The sequence below is a fragment of the Argentina silus genome (assembly GCF_951799395.1).
Source record: "Argentina silus genome assembly, chromosome: 1".
In the NCBI taxonomy this organism is placed as follows: Eukaryota; Metazoa; Chordata; class Actinopteri; order Argentiniformes; family Argentinidae; genus Argentina; species Argentina silus.
This window is the reverse complement of record NC_139655.1, coordinates 19,591,683-19,605,179: the sequence shown is the minus strand read 5'-3', so window position 1 is coordinate 19,605,179 and position 13,497 is coordinate 19,591,683. Positions and strand designations below refer to the sequence as shown.

The 13,497-nt window shown below is 43.6% G+C and overlaps 1 protein-coding gene across 1 annotated transcript in view; it reads left to right on the top strand.

Moving 5' to 3' along the window:
- Nucleotides 1-6,472: 6,472 nt before the first annotated feature.
- The window catches only part of sorcs2 (sortilin-related VPS10 domain containing receptor 2), a gene marked incomplete at its 5' end in the record, with an annotated part of 163,059 nt that continues 156,034 nt past the window's right edge, over nt 6,473-13,497 (top strand). Inside the window, one exon of the mRNA XM_083683063.1 lies at nt 6,473-6,832. Coding sequence (XP_083539189.1) covers nt 6,473-6,832 — 360 coding nt within the window. The remainder of the gene's footprint in view (nt 6,833-13,497) is intronic.

The following is a 13,497-nucleotide window of genomic DNA, read 5'->3' as shown; positions in this document are numbered from 1 at the left end:
TTTCTTCACTTCACAGCAGCAGCAAGAAAAAAATAAAAATTGAGGTTGTAAAATCTATTTGCTTAGCAACTGGCTAAAGTTGTATTGTAGCCTAGGCAGACCTTTGTCTGATGCAAAATTCCATCACCAAAATCTAGATCATTTTATTGCAATGAGAAGTGGCTTTCAAAGTGTGCCTGGTTGTTAAGATAGGGCATCTGCCCTGCCGCTTGTGAAACAGAAAGGCGGCCGAAACGTTCTGTGGATAATGTGGTTTTCCCTTGAGCATTTTTGTTTGCTTTCATGATGTAGAGGTCGGCATGTCAAACAGAATGTAGAAGGGGAGAGGGGAAAATGAACAACCTTTGATGAAAAATACCATATAGCATTGTAGCCTTTCTAGAAAATTCTGTGTGAATGAGATGAATTTTAGAGGCAGGATATTCAGATGACAGTTGTCCTTTTCATCTGTATTGAATTTATATAAAAGTTGGATGATCAACTGGCTCTGGGAAATACAGTCTGTGTTGTTATGGTTGCTCACGTCACCAGACAATGTTCGAAGGTTTTATTAAAGTTGTTTAAAAATAGATGAAGGTCTGAGCTAATCTCTGCCGTGTCTTTTGAAAATCATGTCTATTTGCTGTTCAGATACAGAAGAAGCAGTATACAAACAAATAGTGGTTTGTATCCCATTCTTGTGTAACATCTCTTTATATAATAAGCAGGGTTGTTTTTATTGGATAACAGGTCTCCTCATTGTCCATCAACACACTGAAGCCTTAGCCCACTCTCCAATGATGGTAATTGATTGACGGTTATTCAGGGGGACCTGACACTCTTCCTTCAGGTTATTAGAGAATGATCATGGGAGTTGGCAAAAATCACATATTTTGTTCTACATTTGTGAGAGAAAATCAGTCTCAGGTCCTGCTTAGTCTCTCTTTTGCCCTTTCATCTTTCTCTTTCTCTCTCTCTATCTATCTCTCTTTCTATCTATATCTCTCTCCCTCTCTTTCAATTCGCAGCCACATCTGACAAGGCGGAGCTAATTGATTTCCAACCTGTCTCGCTCCTTGCGGCTCCACCTGTACAGATGTTTTATAAGCGTGCTCAATGAAAGGAAAGCACCAAATTATTCATATGCGGAAAGCACAGCAGACAGGAAATCGCGATGTAGTGTGTGCCCCTACTGATTCCTCATTAACGGATGTGGTTCTCATAAGATGAAGCATAACTCTCAGTGTTTTCCTTTGATGATTCCTGGATGGTGTATCATGTCTTTGAACATAATGATGTTGTACTATGGGCTTTTGCAGAGATATTTGGGAATCTAAGTCAGTCTACGGCCTCAGTTTGCTTCTTGTCTCAGCAACAATTGATCACATTATTTGAGGTGAAGGAAGCAAACTGTAATAATCAGTTCATCTGATCACCCTCCCACTGTTTGGATGAAACACCATAAGCACAAGCATGATGGTGACACACAAGCGACTGTACAGTATGATGGATTACAGCTACAGGCTCACTACACTACATGTCCATGTAATGTATTCACTGGGATTAGGGTTAACGATTGTTGACTATGCTAGCTTGCAACACTGACGAAAATGGAAGAAAACCTGAAGGACAAACTGAATACAGTTTTTTTGGAGCTCTGCCTAAGCAAGGTATTTGATTGGTTTGATGCATTGCGAGGTGTCACTCATTTTTAAATGGGTTTCCACCCCTTTGTAGCTACTTTCTGCAAAGGATTTCCCCAGGCAAGCCTGGTCTCAGGTTAGGTGACAGTACATAGCTTCTGTTTGTGGTGAACATACTTGTTTGCTTGTGTTTTGCTCATAGTTGTTTGCCTGTGTTTCCCCTATCCCGATCCTCTAGCCTCTATGACTTAATTACTTAGTTGGAGTGGAGACACAGACGTGGGTTTGTTTGGTGCTTATCTAGGTTAAAGGCTTAGTCCTTATGAATAGTCATTCTGACTGTACTGCCCTGGGGAGACTCTTCTGCTGCTAATGTTTATAGAGAGAGAGAGAGAGAGAGGGGAAGAGAGAGCTATAGGGGGAAAAAAATCACATTGTTCCAAATTAGCATCCAAATGGTATAGGACATTTTAAGATTCAAGGCCTTCACAACATCACAGAGGGTGGTCGGTTTTAACATATCACGGATTGTGTGAGAAATGTAAAAACTGTAGTAATGGAATAGCCTCACGTCATAGGACAGTGGGGGGCGATGAAGAGCTCCCAGGCTGTAGTTCTAGCATTGCTCTGAAACACCTGATTCAATGGATCAAGTCTTGATGAGCAGGTGATAAGTTGAATCAGTGCTTGGTGGGAACAAAAGCCTGCACAACCAGGAATGGTGACCAGAGCCAGGGGCACAGGAGGAGAAAACTTATTCTATAAAGCATGCAGTAAAATGCAGAGTGCCTCTGCAGTCTGAATTAAATGGAGAAAAAGAGAACCGTATCGCTCAATCTCCAACTTTTGATTGAATTCCCAATGTGTGTGTGTGTGTGTGTGTGTGTGTGTGTGTGTGTGTGTGTGTGTGTGTGTGAGAGAGAGAGCTGGGTATTGTCCCCCAGTGTATTGTTGAGGGAGGAAGCCTCTCTCTCTCTCTCTGGTTCCATTCCCTCCTTGGGGCACTCATTGACACACAGATTAATCTTATATACCATACTATAAGTGAATTAATCAGTTAGACAGCAGTACCACATTTACCCATTATCTCCCCACAACCTCAACCCTAAGTTCATCCTCCTGTGAATTGTGTGCTCTGAGCCATTCACAGAACTCCATGGCATGAAAACGTCTTGTGGCAGTTTTTCTCTGGGGAGTTTTGGCAATATCAGTCGACCCTCAGAAAACCTTGTGTGTGGTATAACTTTGGGGTTTAATTCACTGGTACATTTCCCTCAGTCTCTCACCGAAAGGTACGACAGCTCCCCTCCCCCTTCCTCCCCCCTCGATTATGATTAAGATGTTGTTTGCCTCGCTCAGTGTAAACAGATCTGTCACAATTAGTGGTGTTAGGGAAGCATGGTTTACCCCAGTTCCCCTGGCGAAGCTTGACGGGCGGTGGCACTGAACACCAGAAGAGGGGGGTCCGATGTCAGTGAAGGGTGGTATCCTCAAAGGGATGAGTGGGAGGTCTAGGTGGGGAAGTGGTAGAAAAATATCCCACTGAGGGATTGTAAGTACACAAGTTGTCCCACAGCTGTAAGTCCTACTTAATCAACCTCATGCATATTCAATTATTCTCAATGAGTACACTTTTTCCTCCTCAGCTCCAATAGAAGGTTAATTGAAGGGCAATACCACTGACTGTGGGTAATGTGTGTATATGACTGCTTTCTGATTTGCTGATTCATCTGTTCTAATCATAGATTCTCAATCAATACCATAAGGAATATACCATTCAGTCTAGATTAAATGAAAATCACATTCAGAGATACAGTTATATGCTATGTGCGTGGAAATTGTATTGTGTGTGTTCTGTCCAGCAACATGTGGGTGTGTGTTTTAATGCATTCTAGCCAGCCTTTGCAAACAGTATCATGTACATCAAGAGTAACTCAATGACTTAAGGTGCTCCTCTTCTTCATTCACTGTGTGCTACCATGTCTCTCAGGTCCTTTGTACTATATGCATAGCACTCACCAAGATCCCTCGCTCATTCACACAGATGACTCTATCCTACATTACAAACTTGTGTGTGTGTGTGTGTTTGTATGTGTGTGTGAGAGAGAGAGAGAGAGAAAGAAAGAAAGAGAGTGTGGTGGACATGCACATGTGTGTCTTCAAGCCCCTCTACATAACCACAGGGGACACTGAGACACTCTTAGGCTTAAAGAGACATATTTCCTCTGATTGTTGGGGGGAGCAGGGTGAGTTATCACGCTGATGATTTTTAATCTTAGATGACAGACCATGACAGTGGTGGCGAGGAGACCCGACGAGGGAAGAGGAGAGAGAACAGCCCACATGTGTGTTCCTTAATGGATGGTTACGGTCCAGGTGAAGACCGGCATAGTACGGTCAAAATTAAATACAGTGTGGGGGTTACAGGGTGATTGGTTTTAGACTACTCTGCTGAGGTAATTACTCCAGGGGTTAGGTGAGGTCAATCGCTGGCTGCCTCATTACTTTAGTGGAACATCCCATTAAAATGTGTTTGAAATACTGCTTTCACTGGATCAAGGTGTGTGTGCCATGCCCGAGAATATACTGCTACTGTATGTTATAACTGCGGTACCATAGAGTGGCATTTGGGGTTGAAGAGGACATGAAGTTGGCAGCTCTGTTCACACAGTACAGTACACCTTTGAGCCACCAATAACAACCGTATAACCTTACATTTTAATGTACAAAGAATACAAAACAAATACCAAAATGTCACTTTAACAGCAACTACAACATTTTACACAATATTGGAGGTGAGAATTGAATCATTGCCACCCAGACACCAGTAAAGATCTAGGACCACAGGTGAATTCCCCAGATTGTGTATCATATCAACACACAGACCTATGAGCAGCAAACCCTGGTCAACTTCTCTACTGAGACAAGCATTAAGCTAGCATGCTGCTTTATGGACTTAAATGGGAGCTTTCCTAGTTCTTCTCACTCTCCTAGTTAACATATGCAGGAGATACACTCATAGAGGAAAATGGAAGTTCAATAATAAGTGTTTCTTCATTATTAAAAGTAAACACATTTCTATATTAAAGCCTTCATTAGGGAGCTGTGAGGTGGTTGTTGTATACTTTCCCTTGTGCAATGTTATATATAGATGATGACAGCCCTACTGTAAAACTCATTGGAGCTCCAAATCTGTATTCATATGGCCTAGTTGACATTCTTCCCTCAGCTACTCTCGTATGCAGCAAATACAGAAGTATCAAATATTTACATTTTAGCCCCAGTTTAGGAGAGGCAATTAGAGGCGGGTACTGACAACAGAGTTCAGCAGGTAACACCCCCCCCATCATCTGCATTCCCTCACCGTGTGTGTGTGTGTGTGTGTGTGTGTGTGTGTGTGTGTGTGTAAGCTCTGTATGCAGTAAAACAAACAGAGAGATAGAGAGAGAGGAGGGAGCGAGGGAAAAAGGAAAGGAACATAATAGAATGGGTAGGGTTGAAAACCACATAAGGGTGTATAGCCTCCCTTTAAACCCTTTTCACCTCTCTCTTCTTCCTCCTCCTCTCATCCACTTCTCTACTGGGTCTTTCTCCATAAAATATTCAAACTCAGCTCCTCCTTGCCCTCCCAGGACACCTGAAACAACTGATCCATGAAGAGTAAACACACAGTTTTCCATTTACTCTAAACCAATGACAATTCTTAGAGTCATCAATATTTTGAGATTACCTTTTGAACACAGATAGGTAACCTACAGTAGGAAGAGACTCAGGCCTTCTGCACTTTGCTAGTTTGGTTTTTAATCTGCCTTGTGTTGGCAGGTGGGGGTTTACAGTGTTACAGCCAAACCTCCATATTGAATTACTCAGATTGACAGGCAGTCTCATTAGTGTCACACACTGAGGGACGCAATCAGTCAACCCAGTGGTTATTGTTACTATTGACCTAAATGTCCAAAAGTAAGGAACCATGAAGGCTATTGACACTGTATTGTCAATTAATTTGAAATGTAAGGCTAAATGTGGAGACAAAATAGCGGGCATATCATTTGCCATTTCACTTCTGCTAATAGGACATCAAAACCCACAGCCTACTCCTGACCTGGTTAGTCAAGAGTTAATCCATCTTCATTCCATAATTGGATCTGTTTTGAACACATTGGCCGGGTAGTGGGATTAAATCTGAACTTTGACCCCCCGGACAGCTGTCTACTACACCAGGGTCTTATACATATGGTGGAGTCAGGTGCATCGTTCCAAATGTTGTGGTAGAAATGCTATGCATAGAGCTGACATAATTCCTTATTCAACCATGTCTGTTCTACACAATGATTTTCTGTCTTAACTTTCTGTGTCTTTGTACTCTCCTGAATAAGCTCCAGTTTCAAATCAAGTAAGTCTACACACCTGAAAGGTGAACCAAGAACAATATTAACTGGAGGCAGGGTGTGGTCCACAAGAGGTGAACTGAAAGTCATGCTTATGTAATAGCCCACACGAGCCTGGAGTCAAACGGCGTTCCTAGCATACTAAATAGCAGCTTAATGAGAGAAGATATATCGTACTGGTAAGGGTATACATTTAAATAAGTTAAAGGTCTATCAGATAGGCCTAAATCGTAACCGTATGCCACATTGCGTGTTTGCGTCGCCAGATGGCACTAGTGACATGTCCACAGCGTTCATAGTTGGCACAGAGACACCACCACGTTGTGTTTCCAGTGTCTGCCCTCGCTCCAGTTCCACTCCCTCCCTCCCCTATCCCACCCTTTCTCTCCGCTTACAGTAGAGCTATCTATCTTCCACTCGCATCGCAGTCTCTCTGTCAGTATCCGCGATAAGAGCGCTATAATGGCGCGAAGCATCGTACCTCTGCGTCCGAAAGGAACCGTTTCTGCGCACCTGTGCGGGGTTGTGGTGATCTCCTCGGTTCTGATGTCACTGATGGGACCTGTGCGATGTGACAGCGGCGTTTTAAACCGGAGTGGCGGGGATAGTACGCTTGACAGCGGCGGCGACATAGGCGAAGGAGACGGAGTGTTCCGTCCAGGCTTTAGTGATAGTGATGGGTACGCGGGCAGCGTGGATTCATCGCGCTTCAGGAGAGCGCTATCCCAGGAGAAAGTGTCCCTGCTCAGCAGCTCGTTCGTGCTCAAAGGGGATGCCACTCATAACCAGGCGATGGTTCACTGGACTGGGGAGAACAGCAGCGTAAGTAGCCCGTCCCACTCTGTGGCGATGTACACAATCCACCAGTCACCATGACAGTCCATGTCAATTGGCGTAAGTTACTCTCCAGGCAGTGTATGCCTACTGTACATATGCGTTAATTCTTCACCCCCAAAAAGACGCATAGTAGGCTCTGTTTGTTACTTCAAAATGTTTGTGTACGGCATATTAGAGTGCGCATGCAATTTAGCTACATACCGGCCATAGGCTATAAACAAAAGGATATGGGGATAGGGCATATGGACTATGTATCGGATGTTTAAAATTACTTTCCCATTGTGTGCCACCCGCGGCTGATGAGCGGGCATGATTATTAGCGCTAAACAATGCACCTGTCTTTTGTTCGCGTGGCTGCACATGATGCCAGGCTCTTTAGTGACAGAGGCGCACTGGCAAACTGGTTTGCCTGCCTGAGAGTGCCACAAGGTGTTGCTTTTCTCTGACATTGTCATACGAAACTGATGAAATATTCATGTATAAGACGTGGCATTATTTTATGTAGAATTGCGTTTACATGTAGGATAATAATAGAAGTTTACACTTTGAGTTTGGTAGGCAAACTGTCATTGCAACTGGACGTTGTGCCCCCCCGATGTCAAATCAGCAGAGGACGATGTAAACAACAAGGGCTTTGTGACTGGACTGCTGGCCTGTGACATCGCGGTGTCTTGTGGGGACATCACTTGCAGCCGGTGCTTTTGTCAGTAGGCAAACATACACAGCAACCTACTAAAAACCGCTGTGCTCTTTCATATCGGAAACGTAATGAGAAGAAGACTGAGACGTCACATCCCTCATACAGCATGTATACTCAGACTGACAGTTTTGCTACACCCATAATCATCATGGCCAATAGGTACGCTTTAAATTAGCTTATTGAAACAACTTTCATGTTTTGCAACAAAATATAGATGGCAATTAATAACAAATCATGACTTTTCTTGCTGTACTGTAGTTCTCAATTTATAGGCTGATTTTAACCGGCTTCAGCTGAGCCAACAGTGAACAACCTGCCACTCAATCTTAGCCAGCCTAGGACACAATGTTTGACTTATATTCAATTAACTTGGCATCACCTTATTTTGAAAGGTGATGGTATGGAGTTCATCCTTATATAACACAGCCTAATAAAAGAAGACAAATGCTGCCATTCAATTTCACTAGCCCTGACATTTACGACTGGAGCATAGATTGATAGGCATGAAAATTGAATCTCTGCCTCCCCCCTATTTCACCTTTATGATTTGCCAGAATGTAGTGTAGGGAGGTGCAAAAACATGGGGGCTTTTGGGAAAATCATAGTACAATCATCATCAGGATAGTAGTGTTCAAGCCTTCTCCCTCTGTCTCTGTCTTTAAAGTGATTTAAGCCCTGATGGAAAGCTTGAATGCTCACTCCTTTCCTTTGTGCTGGGCTGTGTTGTCATTACAATCAGCTATGCTGATGCCATACTCACTTACGCCAATGAAATAAAGAGCGCTAGTTTATCTGAGAAGTCTTGATTGATCAACTGTCCCTCAGAGTGGAAATCACTCTCTCTGGACATACATGTGCACTTGTGAGGAATGTAGGAGTGATGGTTTGCTGAAGTGTATTATCTTTCAATCTTCCTCTCTCTCTATTTCTCTCTCTCTCTCTTCTTCTATCTCCCTCTCTCTCTTTCCCTCTCACTCTCATTCTCTCTATCTATCTGTGTGTGTGTGTGTGTGTGTGTGTGTGTGTGTGTGCACGCGCATGTGTGTACATGTGCAGTGCATGCATAGCATAACTGCTTGAGGTGTGTTAGTGTAGGTCTACCAGCCTGAGTGCCCCTGTCTCGCTCCCTCTGTCTCTACCCCCCCTGGTGGAGGTTCCTGCTGTTGGAGGGCTTTGCTGAGAACAGTCAATGATGCTTGTGTTTGACAGGGAAGTGGTGGGAGGACGACGTCCTGTTTAGAGAGAGTGGTGGGCTGCTTTCTCAGATGGAGCACAGCACCAGAGTGTGTGTGTGTGTGTGTGTGTGTGTGTGTGTGTGTGTGTGTGTGTGTGTGTGTGTGTGCTCGTGCGCATGTGTGTGTGTGTGCATGTGTGTGTGTGAGTTTCTATGGGATGGGGGAGTATTAGGGGATATATAGAGTAAGCAGGGCATGCAGAATCCTCACACCTGACTGAATATGAGAGAGAAGGATGAAGGGAGGTTATGTATAGAGAGAGAGAGAGAGAGAGAGAGAGAGGAGTGAGTGGAAAGGGGAGAGAGCTCAAGGGGAAGAGAGTGGGAGGAGAGAAAGCTGTCATCTTTGAATTGCTTGCTAGAGATGCTGTTGTCATATGTTGTGTGTTTTATTCACTCAAGCACTTCCCCATGTTTCAGAGTAATCTGTAACATAATGTACAGTACAATCATATAGAATGTCCTGTGTTTGTTATATAGTGATGCTCCTGACTGTTACTGTTGAGCTGCTATTCAAAGAAGTAATTTGGAAGGGCAGAAGTACCTACTGTACGTCCTCCTCATTGAGTTAATGAGGCTAGGTTCAGAGAGTGTTGTAAAGGTCAGGAGCCTGGTTGACCTTTTCTGTAATCAGACAAGGATGTGGACGTGTTGAACCACACGGTCTAAAGGATTCGTAATATTCCCTTACATGTGGGGTGAACTGTCATTAAGTCTCTAACCTCCAGTTGTCAGTTCCGGAAGACATTCTGGGAACGGGCACCAAGGTCCCATAACTTGATACCAGCATTCTGGGTAGAGCGCTTTGACTTTTGAAAGAACTCTCTTTGTGTTGCCCTCTTTCTCTCTCTCTCTCTCTCTCTCTCTCTCTCTCTTTCTTCTGGGAGTTGTTGATTAACTCCGGGCTCAGAGATGTTGTGTTCACTCTATTTTTTAACGCTGTCTATGGCGAAGAACAAGGTCTCTATCAGCTTGTGTGTGTATCTGGGTGTAGATACAGTATTTAGCTTAGCATTTAGTCATCCACCTATCTGACTGCTGATTGCTTCGTGTGGCAGATGTGAGAGAGTGAAGAGGGAGAGTGAAGAAAATAGACCAAGAGAAATGAAAGGGGGATGATGCAAATGTAAGACTTTTATAAAGGGACTGATTGATAGAGAGAGATTCTGTGACTGAACATAGTGTACACACTCCATAATTTGTGTCCTCCCTGAAGAGTGTGTCTGAGTCGTGTAAATACACATCCTGTGTGCTTTGTATGTTTTCCAATGGCTGCAGTTCTGGGCACTCTCTAATGCTGTGCGTGCGTGCATCCGTGCGTCCGTGTGTGCGTGCGTGCGTGCGTGCGTGCATGCTGGTGGCTGTGTCATGGCCTGCTCTACAGTAGCCCATGTGAGTAATGAGAGGCACATGGGCTGCTGACACTCCAAAGGCTGGCTGTCTGTGCTCCGGCCCCACAGGGGAATCATGGGTAATTTCTGCCACTTCCTGGTCTAAGCGTTCTCTTGGGAAGAATGGAACTGGTGTTGATCCATGCAGAGTTAAGGCCACACATATGTTGTACCCATCAAAACCATTATTCCCATTCTTGTAACAATCACTGTTGCAACCCTTAACAACTGTTGTTGTTGTGCTTTCTTTATCATCATCATCATCATCATGTTAGTGTCAACCCTTTTGTGTGTCTGTGTTTAAGACTCGGTTTCACTAAAGCACATCACATTACCGAGACATTGGATGAGATCACTCACTTATCCCATCATCCCTCACCCCTACAGATGTTGGCCCGACATTGCAGGCATCATTTCAGCCAATCATGTCAAAGGATTATCCCCTGCAGCAAACATATAATATAAACATGATATTCTGTGAATTTAGATTGAGAATTTAAAGGGACTCTAAGAACAACATCATGTTTAATAATAAAGTGTCTGCATTTGCATACATAACATGTTTCCCCCTCCTTTCTAGATCTCCTAGTTCGCTGACTTAATGCAAAAGGCATTTGTTCATGCTTCACATATTAAACAGACAGATCATTTGGCTCCCAGTCTTCTACAGTAGAAATTGTTTGCACATGTGAAGAGAGTCCTTTAGACCATTTATCTTGTCTCTCTCAATCCATCCTCTTTATGTAGTGCTAAGAGGCTCTTTTCTCAAACCAGACTGTAAGTCAAATGCTAGATCTGCAAGTTTTGGCTGTTTATATGGATGTGAATCACACAGGGCACCCTGGAGACACGACTGTTGCCAGGGCACAAGTTCAGTAAGTTTGCCACCCAAGATGTCCGTCCAGGCGCATCTAAGAGTCTTCTAAGTGTTTTTCCCTCAATGAGGTCATCTGCACTAGAGCTTGTGTCTCTTCAAACCATCAGAATGTCTCAAAGTTTCCTTTCATGAATGATCGACGAATTTAATAAACTCATTTGGTCATTTCAGAGCATGACACCACATATTGATGACTTTACATAAGAAGACCTCCAAACGTCCTTAAGATGTCATATGTTCAATTGATATGTGATGCTATGAACAGTCACTTGACACTTGATTGGAATGATACCCCTAAGTAAGATGTATTCAAAATGGCCAACTAAAATGGCTAGATATTTGGCACAGTGCGGCTACAGTATGCGACACCCAGAGGTACTGTATCACTCAGAGGCTACACCGACAAACCCATGGGAAAGCACCCAGACAGGATGCTTCTGTCGCAGAGATTATGTCTAATTAAGCAATAAGTGATGCCTAGAGTTACCGTGGGCCATAAATTGCGTGTTTAGATGTGTTTTTCTTACAGATCGTCTGGAGGGTGCTGGCAGTGGGGTGAGGAGGAAGTTGTCCTAGGGTGCTATTTGTCATCTAGCCGGCTGCTGCTGAGTGGGAGAAATTCCCCTCTGTCACACAAACACACACACACACACACACACACACACACACACACACACACACACACAGACACACACAAACTCTCTCCCTCCCTTTCTCTCACACTCTCTGCTCTCGCTGTTTTTTTCTCTCACACATGAACACATCCTCAGCTTGGGGTGGTAGAAACTATTCAGAACAAAATAAACAATTATAGGGATTTGTGTGTTTGGGATGGGGGATGGGGGGTTAGTTGCCCAGCAACATGCAAAACAACCATTTTGCAGGCTTGGCACAATGGACAATTCCGTTTTCCGTCTGCAGTTTTTATATACAGCACCTCCTCCAAATTGTCTTCTCATTCTGCCTCACTATCAGTGCCGTAAGTGGTTGTGTCACCATCATTACTTTTTTTCATAGAAACTTTTTCTGCACTTATCAAGTTGTTGTTCATGATCTCTTCCTCCTCCTTAGTCTTGTGACGTGGTGAAAGTTCCTTCAGTTGCCCTGGTAACGTGGCTGGAATCCTGCAGGGGTCTTCATGCGCTACATTCACAGTGCCTGGCACCTCTTTCAAGACCTGCATATTTCATACAGTATAGAGGAGAGCTATTCATAGAGCATTCACTCATACTATACTCTTTCACCTTTAGAGGCGCTTGGGATTTGGACCCTGTGTGTGTGTGTGTGTGTGTGTGTGTGTGTGTGTGTGTGTGTGTGTGTGTGTCTGATGCTGGTTTGGTGCCATAGAGAGAAATATCATAGGTGGCATGTACTATTATACAGATAGATACCTTACTATTCCATCAAGGGGGTTCCCTTCTCCTTCACAGTAAGAGACTGGATACTAGCCTGTCACTGCATACCTGTCCCATTGCTGTAGAAGCTACTTCATGATTTCTCACATGCACTTGACCAGATCCTTTGGCATTTTATAACCTCCATTATTTGGTCTATATCTTGACTCTTGTTAGTATCATTATCATATTCCATGCAAACACCCCTTCTGTTATCGTTCAATCTATTGTTCCATTTTAGTTTTAATTTGTTTGTTAGCCAATATTGTCTCCTCAGGCCTGCAGCCCCAGATGGCCTCAGTATCAATGGTCTGAAGTCAGACTGGTAACAGGAGCCAAGACCATATCTCAACCCAAACCACGGTTCAATCACGGTTCTGCCACCCAAGTTTTCCAGAGTGAAGTGCTCCGCTGCCCTGCCAAACTCACACTCACACACACGCAGATGGGAATTTGCATGCGTTGACGGATGACCGCTTGCCAGTAATAATCCTTCCCTGGAAACGGTGAGCGTTTGTGACTCACGTTGATAGCAATTAGTGCACCCGTGTATCAAGGGGGGCTGGAGAGAGAAGAATGAAGAAAGAAAAAAAGAGAGAATAAAAAATGCAGAGGCCCCTTTCATCTAAACTTCATGTTCCTTGGGCGGTTCAACAAACACTCTGTCAAAAATAGACGCTGTTTTACATGAAAAAGACACAGCTGATGCTATGATCTCATACACAATAATGCACATCCTCTGGCAGGCTTCCGAGAGTTTGTTCTATGAATGTTTCCCTGCTAACTGTTGCTGGATTAGGCAAATATGTGTTGTGAGGCAAACCGAGAAAATGGACAGTGGTAACAAATTAAATTATTGTTTTGAGCACTGCTTGTCAAAACATTGGTGTTGGCTAAATTCAGACATTCTGCACCACATCCAAGGAAATTCATAGTGATAGTTATCTCCAAACTGGTGACACTCTACATCTGGTATCTGAAAGACACTGCATCACATTGAGACCATAAAGGGATTTTTTGAATGTATACATAAGAATGTAGAATAATGACATGA